Below are 9,997 nucleotides of genomic sequence, written 5' to 3'. Positions count from 1 at the left end.
TTTGCAGCAACAGCTTCAAGTGACGCCTTTCAGAGGACGACAGCAAACTTCATGTGCAAGGGACGCCCAAATTATTAATACTCCTCTATCGTGCAATAGAGCCTGTCTGTTAATTCAACCGCTCCTATCAGCACTTAGAGTCGAATGACGGCTGGTTTGTCCCTGTGACAAAAGAGTGACAGGTGCCAGGGAAGAGTGTGTGACATGATAAACTCACTCAGTAAGCCTCCCCATCTTCACTCGGAAGCCCTTTGACTTGGTGACGTATGTGATGACGTATGCGATGACATAGTATGTTGACGTAACGCTTCACTGGTCTACGAGTGTAGCTGTCCGTACAATTTTCTCCGTATTTTTGCTTATTTACTGTTGATAGTTGTTTTCTTCCCATTGTTATGTAGTTTACAACTGCACTGTTGCCAAATTATTTCATTTCATTTTCTACTGTTGTGTGCTTTCCTGCTCTCTTTTGCTACATGTCTTCGATGTTTACTGACTTCCCACTTCAAGTAACAAGTGATTGTAAGTGAAACATTTATTTGCCACTATGGAGGCGAGGATTAGATGATGTAAAGTGTCTAACCAAGTGTGCAGCAAACAAGCTTCCATAGATCCATAATTAAAAGCAGACTTTTAAGACTCCCACAGACACTGATAACATTATGGCTACAGGACACGTAAATAGTCAAATTGTTTTCTATTTTGATAGTACACCTGAACTGCTCATAACTAGTGATGTGCGGATCAATGCTGAAATATTGATATTTCCAACACCAGCTCTTCATACTCTAACATCGATACTCAAATTCAAATACAGTAAAGTCTCGTTATATCGATATTCTCGGGAGTCGGAAAAAATAACGATATAACCGGACTATCCATATATCCGATCCTGCGCCGAACTGCATTAAAAGTGGGCAATAATGCACTCTTAAATGCAGCTTAAATCAATCTTTGCTTAAGGATTTCAATACCAAAAAAGAACACGGCGAACGGCTGCTTCCAGTCAACTTTATTTTTCACACTTCCACCACCAGAGCGCAGAACACACACCGATTCCCGCACTTCCTGGTTCACAGGTCATGCTCAACCCGCCCCACATAGCTGGCCAAACACATGCCTGCAACAGAAGAACCAACGAACGCCAGCATGTACATATGAAAAACAGTGATTATTGCAAGCGATGAAAAGATATCTGAATACAACACAATTAAATACATGTATTTGTACGCTTGTGTCTTTGTTGGAATAGGTGTGTATGCTATGTCAGTTGGTTCTTCTGTTGCAGACATGTGTTTGGCCAGCTATGTGGGGCGGGTTGAGCATGACCTGTGAACCAGGAAGTGCGGGAATCGGTGTGTGTGCTGCGCTCTGGTGGTGGAAGTGTGAAAAATAAAGTTGACTGGAAGCAGCCGTTCGCGTGTTCTTTTTTGGTATTGAAATCCTTAAGCAAAGATTGATTTAAGCTGCTTTTGTATCGACATAAGCAGACCAAATTGGCTGGCGGGAGATGAAAAGGGCATCGTAGTAACCGGATTATCATAATAACCGGGTATCGTACTAACGGAACTAATTATATCATAAAAGACTAGAAATTTGCCGGGAAATGAAAATAGTATCGTAATAAGTAGTAATTTGTTATAATCGATATCGATATAACGAGACTTTACTGTAGTATATTTAGCTATAGATATTTCAGGCATTTGAGGTTTGTTGACACGATGTAGTAGTCCTTAAAGGGATAAATGGGATTGTTGGACATGAGGTTGACACCTCCATAAACAGTGAAGTCCGTCAACAGCGACTCACTCCTACTTTGTGTCCTGAGCCGAGTTCTGGTCAGATTTCTGGGGAAAGTAGTTCCATCTAGTTGCTGGGGACAGTTAAGTAAAGAGCTTGGCTTCTCAAAACAATATGCGTTCAAAAGCATAATACACTTGTATCACAAAAGTGCCTACTCGAAAAAATCTGACTTCATAAATCTCTGCATTATTTTCTCTGCCGTCGCATGACTTTGCACTTTCACAAATATTGGATAAATAAAGTTGATCTTAAACATAGGCCTCATCATTGACTATCACAACTATACTGTTATTGATTAAGCCATTATTGAAATCCTCTCATCCCATGCCTCTTTTGAAGTGCACTAATTGACATAATCTCAGTCTCAAGGAGAAATTGTGATTGAGGGGTCAAGACTTCTTGTCCATGCACACACTGGTGGAAATAAATAGCCCAAGTTATCACTGTATGACCACAGTGCCAAATGTAACAGACAAAACACATGCAAGATTATTATGCAAGACAGAGTTTAATGTGAACATATATAGTATGTTTGCAAACATATTGCAGCATCCTATGTTGATGCAATGCTGCGTCAAACATACTTAAGTTTTCTTTCCATTGGGTTGCGCGTATTTCTACATTGCTGTGGTTATTAGGCATGTCTTGTTTATACTATATGTTGCTTACACATAAACCTGTTGTCATTAACGGCCAAATGGTTCTTCTAGTGACATAAATTGTATTTCGTGTCAAGAACCAAAAAAAACCCAGTAAAGCCAGCAGTGCTGTTCTTAAGTTTGGCTTTATAGCCCCCTCTACTGGTGCTACTGATTACCTTGACTTAATCGTGCGTAATTGCTCTCCACTCAAAGTTTTAAAAGAATTCAGTATTTAAAGAATGCATGGACTGCATGGATACCTCTAGTTCCAACTTCATCTCCCAGAAGGAACGCATAGTTTTCACTTTCTCTAAGTCAGGGAAGAAGGCCGGCCGGGTCATGCTTCTGCTGTTGGCACACTGAGGAACTGATTTAAACTTGGCCATTCTCCACTTGGCTTGGCTCTTCTTGTCTTCCCACCCTGGTGTTTAATCTGAGCAGAAACATAGGCAAGGATTGTTGCACATAGAAGGAAAATCGCACCATACGATCACCATTTGTATTGATTTGGTAGCTGCAATGTGCGATCGCTATGCTTTTTTTACCACATACTCAACCTCTGGCATACTAATTAACGACACAAAATTGAGTATTATTGTTTCATCTATGTTGAAAGCTATACAATAAGATTTTTCATGAAACGATTTTAACAAAGACTGTATAGGTTTACTTTCAAGCGCTGTATCTAGGTGTTTATCGTCATCTACTTCATGTAATCATTTTTATTTTAATACATTGTACTGTATTCTCTGCTTGTAGTACATTCCTCAGCCAAGTTTGTATATTAATTTTGCTTGACCTACCCATTTCCCATCCAGGAAGTGAATACTTACGAATACTTTTTTTAATCTGAGATTTTGAGAATAAAGTTGTACATTTATGAGGAAAAAAGTTAAGTTTACAAGACATTTCCTTTTCCTTCAGTCAAGCGTTGGTTTATAAAGAAGTGAGAAGTGTTTGTGCTCAACTGCTATGTTTTGCTGCCACCTCATAAATAAAAGCTTGCCTGAAACAAGAGAAAAGTTTCCTTCGTTCCTGAAGAGCTATGCTTTATTTCCCTCTGACACGTATGACACAATGGAACTTAATATTACAACTTTATTCTCATAAATTTACAACATTATTCTAGTAAATCTTATACCCTTTTTCCCAATATGGCCCTAAAACTAAAACTGCGTCGTAAATACTACACCGATATGTAAAGTAAATTGGAAAATACACTTACCATGAACGGACTTGGAGTATTTTCGTCATTTTCAACACACATCACCAACAATACATACCAGATTTAGCGCTAATTATGTATCTCATGCAAAAACGTTTGGTCTGTAATTGAAATATAAAAAGTGGTCTAACAGTTATACAATATAGAGCCCCCGAGGGGACACGGAGAATAAAAACTGATGGGTAAAAAATATATGTACATTTTTGCGAGAGCTTGCAAAACGTTTGCCAGAGAAAGCAATAACTTTTGCGATATCCCGTAAAACTATGAGAAGCTACATGCCACACTTCCGGTCAGTGCCCCCTTCACACTCTTTTGAAAATAACATGCTATCAATCCGGTCCTAGTCTGGAAACACGTCTCGTCGAGTGCTAGTACTAGTACATTAAATGGTTGACTTTTCATAGGATTTTTATCAATTGTGTGCACTGCTTGTCGTATAATTACGATTATTGTCATATCAGAAACTCAACGAATGAGGTTCTCTTATTTTGAAATTTCAATGTAATCATCCGCTCTGAACAGGGCTGTAGCGGAAGTGCAATGAATGCTCTTCATGTAAAGATTTGTAGAAATGTCGCAGTACTTTTGCGAGAGCTCTCAAAAATTTGCGTTTTTTTTCTTTTATCAGACACATTGTTTTTTCTCTCCATGTCCCCTAATACAATTCTGAGAAAACAGTGCAAAGTTTAGCGTGTTAGTGCTTTGGTCACGTGACCAAGTGCACTGTTAAGCGAAAAGCAAGATGGCGAGCGACACGACAGCCACACCACCTGGCTCCGTACAGTGTCCGGTTTGTTTTAAAGACTTCAATTCTGACGCTATTAACGGTCACCTCGACATTTGTCTGCTAAAGAGCGACACTGACAACAGTTTGTTGACGGACAGCGGCGGGCCGCCTATGAAGAAGTTTTGTTCCGAAGCATCACCACACCTCCCCGGTAGTGGTAACCACTCTACAGCGCCCTCCACTTCTTTGGGGGTATTCTCCATGTTCCACGGAAACAAGAGTAAAGTCCCACTACAAAATGACACATACGCTTCATTGACTAACAAACAACCAGGCTGCAATAAGGGAGTTAAGCGAAGTTTGCCAGCCGAACCTGAAGCCGTATGCGTGGGAACGCGGAAGAAGTTTGACGGACAGACATTGAACGCAGCACAGACTGTCAACCTCCGGACCCTGTTGACGTCAAATAAACCACTGGCGGCGATGCTCAGACCAAACACGCTGGAAGAATACTTTGGTCAAAGTAAAGTTGTGGGCCAAGAGACCCTCATGCGAACCATGTTGGACTCTCAGGAAATACCCTCTCTTATCCTTTGGGGACCACCAGGATGCGGAAAGGTGCTCTGCTGACGTCATCACCATTAGAAAACGAAACATGCAGCTGACTGTGGTTATAAAGTCCCAACAGTGATTAACAAGATTGAATATATACTTATGTATCACCATGTTTTCACTAATTGTCAATAATTTCCATTATGAATGCTTCATACGTTTTAATACAGACCACTCTGGCTCACATCATAGCCAGCACCAGTAAGAAGAAGGGCACAGCTCGTTTTGTAAAGCTCTCTGCCACCAGCTCTTCTACCGCCGAAGTGCGAGAAGTTATCAAACAAGCTGAGAACGAACTGCGCCTGTGCAAGAGGAAGACCATCCTGTTTGTCGATGAAATTCACCGCTTCAACAAATTACAGCAGGTGAAATATTCTCACACACAATAGTCTGTTTTCTGCTTCATGAAGTTCTTCATAGTTATTGAACAACAAAGCAAAAACATGCTAGAAAAACCTTAGCACTCGGATACAGCCACATTAATACAATTCATCCATCTGTTTTATTATATCGCTTGTCCTCGTTGGGGTCATGTTTGGCCAGTGAATCACAGAACACATAGATAACTGTTCACATTCACATGGTGCTCAGTGAAAACCCACACAGAACATGCAAACAGAGATTCACACCTGGATCTCCAGACTGTGAGGCAGCCATGTTCACCACAGTATCACCCTACTGCCCAAGAATATGTTGTTACATAAGTACTTCTCTGACCGTGTGAATCAAAACTGTATAACTTGTCCCGTAATGTCACCTTAGAAGTTGGTCACTGTCACATCTTCCTCCAGGACACTTTCCTTCCACACGTAGAATGCGGAACTGTCACTCTGATCGGTGCCACCACAGAGAACCCGTCCTTCCAGGTGAACTCCGCTCTGCTGAGCAGGTGCAGGGTGCTTGTCCTCGAGAAGCTCTCCGTGGAGGCGATGGGCTCGATCCTGGAACGGGCCGTGGCTGCTCTCGGGATAAGAGTGCTGGAACAGGAACAAGCCAGTCCCAAACACACTGACCAAACGAATGGAAACAAGTGAGTGCTCCTCACGGGAGGTTGCTCCTGACTGGATAACACAGCACAAATCAAAATTCCTTAGTGGAGTGCTCTTGTCTTCTGTTGCTGTGGATTAGCAAGGCCTGGTTGGATCATTTATGGGAGGAGTATATAGCGGGGGCCAGCACAATCCCTTCAGCTCTGGTGCTGTATGATGTGTTGACAGATCAGATTTACGCACAAGTCATAGACAGCAAGTGTGAGGATGGCTGCTGGCTCCACATGGAATGTGATGCTGAGCGTCAGGCAGATTTGTTGACCGTATTGTTTGCCCGGCATGGAAAGAATGAAGCAAATCACAAATCACACATGTCCACATTAAAAGGTTGGACTTGCACCAGACTGAGGTGGTCTTAGGCATCTGTCCAGTCTCGAGCAGCATTTACCAACCTTAGTGTGCTGTGTCAGGTGTCGGGTTTACTGGATTTGTTGTGTTCCTTGTCCGTTGTATATATTGTATGTCTGTGCTGATATTACTGTAGACAATTTGTTTTAGTAAATGAGTCCAATCAGGTTCATGGAAAAATCTAGTCATCCAGGACGTCTTGGTTTCTGGGGATTTGATTGAAATGCGTCCATAGCTTTAGCTTTCCATTCCAAGGTTGGAGTAAACAGAAAGTACAAACACCGAAGTCTTCTGTTGTCAACAAGTGAGATGCTTGCACTATAAACAGTGGCGCCCTCCGGGGGGCTTGTTGCTAATGACAGTATGAGATTAGAGGATGAGAAGTCTTTGGCTCCGACATCAGAGGTCTTATTCGTCCGGTGTATTTTTAAATAGAGCTGTTTGCTTGGAACACTTGCTACCACAGTAACTATTAAATATGATGTATTGATGTGTTCTCAGTCCAAAGATTTACATCGAGCAAAAAGCTCTGGACACCATTGCCTACCTTTGCGACGGTGATGCGCGAGCAGGGCTCAACAGTCTGCAGCTGGCTGTTCAGGCTCAGGCTGGCCTATTAGGACCAGACAGTTCCACGGAGGAAATAGTTGTGAAGGAAGAACATGTCAAGGAGGGTCTCCAGAGGTCTCATATTCTCTACGACAGTGCCGGTAAGCTGCTCCTCATGTGTTCCACTAATCCAGGGGTGGGAAAACTATGGCCCAGGGGCCACATCCGGTCCGCCAAGTGTTTGAATACGGCTTGCCCGTTCTTCCCAAAGTATTTAATTTCAACTTAACATACAACCTGGGATGATGGCTAGAGCCAACCTTTTGATGGTTTAAGTAGCTGTTTTATCAATTTTGTTATTTGATGTGGTCTGCTGTTTACAAAGTGCTCCTGGAAAAAAGGGACACAGCACACACACTACACAAAATTCCTGAAACTAGATGTTTCTGGAAAAAGACCTCATTGCCCATCAGGAACTTTTTAATCTGTTACTGGAACCATTTTACTTAAATAGTTTTTGGTGGAAAGTTAATGCATGGGGCTATTTCAAAATACCACATTAAATAGGACAATTCCTGAAAAGGTTCCTGCTGTGTTTTTTGCTTCACAAAGCAAATCATCTCATCACATTCGTGTCTGAGGTGCAAATACAGCGTGAACTAAACCTAACAAAATGAAATTTAGAAACACCTTTAGAATACTGTTCCACTTGAAATTAAACATGCCAGCACCTATTTCGTGGCAAACGTCATGTTATGAGTATGAGGCAACATGAGCTTTTAGTTGTTCATCACACTTCAAATGTAGGACTCAATGTAACATACATTTGGCTGAATACTGGAGAAAGACCATCTGTGGAGAATACTCACTCACTATTTCTCCCCACACTGGTCAGTCAGTCCTCTGAGTTGACCCGTTACATAACATTCAGCTGTCCTGAGACATGGAGATTTACTGGTGCCACTTTTATGCAGCGATGAAAAGCTCTTTCCCTGCTTGATGAATAGCTCAGATTAAAACCTACACTTCTTTATGAGTTGGTTTCATCACATCAGCATTGAGATCAGAAATGAGTGTGCTGGACTAAGAATGAGGAGACAAAGCTGTTAGCTGATTGCACATTTGTTCAGATAATAGTTAATATGTAACAGGGTGCATTTGTGTGTGTGTGTGTAAGGTGAGGAGCATTACAACTGTATCTCAGCGTTGCATAAGTCCATGAGAGGTTCCCATGAAAACGCTGCCCTCTACTGGCTGGGGCGTATGCTGGAAGGTGGCGAAGATCCACTCTTTGTGGCTCGTCGGCTTGTCTGCTTTGCCAGCGAGGATGTGGGTATGAAAGATAAATAATCTACCTTGGAGCAGATGTATGTTTTTTTTGTCTTTTTATTTGGTTCTCTTTTCATTCTCAGGTCTTGCAGATCCCCTTGCTCTTCCTCAAGCTGTGTCCACCTTCCAAGCCTGTCACTTCATTGGGATGCCTCAATGTGAGGTAGGTTGGCAACACTTAAAAAATAATATGTTTGTTATTTCTTATTCTATTCCTGCTCAACAGGTCAATCTGGCTCAGTGTGTGGTCTATCTTTCACGAGCGCCCAAATCCATGGAGGTTCATATGGCCTACAATAACGTGAAGGACTGTCTGAGGAACCACAAAGGCCCCATGCCTCCTGTCCCGATCCACCTGCGCAACGCATCCACCCGCCTCATGAAGCAGCTGGGATATGGCAAAGGCTACACGTACGATCCCACAGTGGAGCAGGAGTACTTGCCCGAAGAGCTGCAGGGGGTTGACTTCTTCACCTGGAGGCCCTCAGGGCCGTGACGTTTGCTGTAGGAGATTAGGAAGGGACCTGTGAGTGGAATGACTGAATGTCCGTCGCATCCTCATAAGGCAAAACGACACTGAACATTACATCCATTAACATCTGGGACTTCGTCTTCAAGTTATGTTCAGCTTATTCCCATCTCCAGTCTACTCGCCTTGATGGAGAATGACATATCTTCTAAATAAACTACACAGTCAAATATAAAACTAGAAATGCTGCAACTTCATGATAATGTGTAATAATCACTATCATGCAGTTTTGTTAAATACACATAGGCATGTTGCTTTTTCTTTATCTTGCAAGTTTAAAAAAATAAATATTGACTGATTTAATCATTTCCCACGATTTTCAAGCCCCTGACATAATCATGGGTCACAATTTAGTTTAGCCAATGCAAAGAGCTATACTGAAGATTCAATCTTTCTGAAGAAATGCTTGACAGAGAGCTATTAATTTAACAATATGGGTATTGTTATGGTTATAGATTGAAGTTGTTTAGTATTCTTCATCATATTCTGCCCATTTCATGTATCTAATCAAGGAAACCAAAATATCAGAAACACCTCCCCGGATGACGCAGCACAGTTCAACACTTTTGTATGACAATGACATTGATTAAAAAGCAATCATTAAAGAAGCATTATTCTATTTGTAAAGTAAAATATTGACATAGCTTTATTATATGGTATAGGTCAGGGGTTGGCTTTAGCATCAAAAGCACCATTTAGGCCTGTTCAACAAATCTAAACCCACTTGGAGCCATAGTTTCTTGTACGGCTCCATTCCTTTTCTGTCTTAGTGGCGCTGTAACCTATTGCCATCTGACAAATAGTCATGTTTGTTAAGCCTTCACTGATTTTGGATCAACATTCGCAATACAAGTGTTCTAACACATTGATTACTTCCAGTTCCAGCAGTTTTCTCCATGTTGCTTTATGTGCCATTGTTCATTCAAGAAAAAGGAAGGTAACAAGCAAAATAGTTGAGCAGCATCATGGTTTCTCACCAAGTTATCGCACCAGAAAACACTGCCCCTAGCACTTTGGAGGAGAATTGCACTGTACACACTCAACTGTGGCACATCACTTTGAAAGTCTCATGATGGCATCACAAGAGACGAGATAGTGATTAAACAGAAGCATAAACCAGCTGTACCCACAACAAACGAATAGGTTGTAGACTACTGGTATAGGTGTACATAATGTTGTGTC

General features: G+C 41.7%; 1 protein-coding gene across 1 annotated transcript; it reads left to right on the top strand.

Moving 5' to 3' along the window:
• The first annotated feature begins 4,377 nt into the window (after positions 1-4,377).
• wrnip1 (WRN helicase interacting protein 1) lies at positions 4,378-9,929 on the top strand. The gene is made up of 7 exons (XM_058068229.2): positions 4,378-5,017; positions 5,182-5,376; positions 5,803-6,041; positions 6,910-7,118; positions 8,135-8,290; positions 8,370-8,449; positions 8,513-9,929. The coding sequence occupies exons 1-7, from the start codon at positions 4,415-4,417 to the stop codon at positions 8,780-8,782; spliced, it is 1,752 nt and encodes a 583-aa protein (XP_057924212.2). The 5' UTR covers positions 4,378-4,414; the 3' UTR covers positions 8,783-9,929.
• The last annotated feature ends 68 nt before the right edge of the window (positions 9,930-9,997 follow it).

Source organism: Doryrhamphus excisus, linkage group LG6 (genome assembly GCF_037039965.1).
Source record: "Doryrhamphus excisus strain RoL-2023G ecotype Guam linkage group LG6, RoL_Dexc_Guam_v1.1, whole genome shotgun sequence".
NCBI lineage: Eukaryota > Metazoa > Chordata > Actinopteri > Syngnathiformes > Syngnathidae > Doryrhamphus > Doryrhamphus excisus.
This window is presented reverse-complemented; position numbering and strand designations above follow the sequence as displayed.

What these genes read in the sequence shown, in the direction of transcription:
- wrnip1 (XM_058068229.2), top strand. Translation starts at nt 4,415, where the DNA reads ATGGCGAGCGACACGACAGCCACACCACCTGGCTCCGTACAGTGTCCG. An exon ending in TATTCTCTACGACAGTGCCG is followed by an intron (nt 7,119 to 8,134) that starts GTAAGCTGCTCC and finishes TGTGTGTGTAAG; the next exon opens with GTGAGGAGCATTACAACTGT. An exon ending in CTTTGCCAGCGAGGATGTGG is followed by an intron (nt 8,291 to 8,369) that starts GTATGAAAGATA and finishes TTTCATTCTCAG; the next exon opens with GTCTTGCAGATCCCCTTGCT.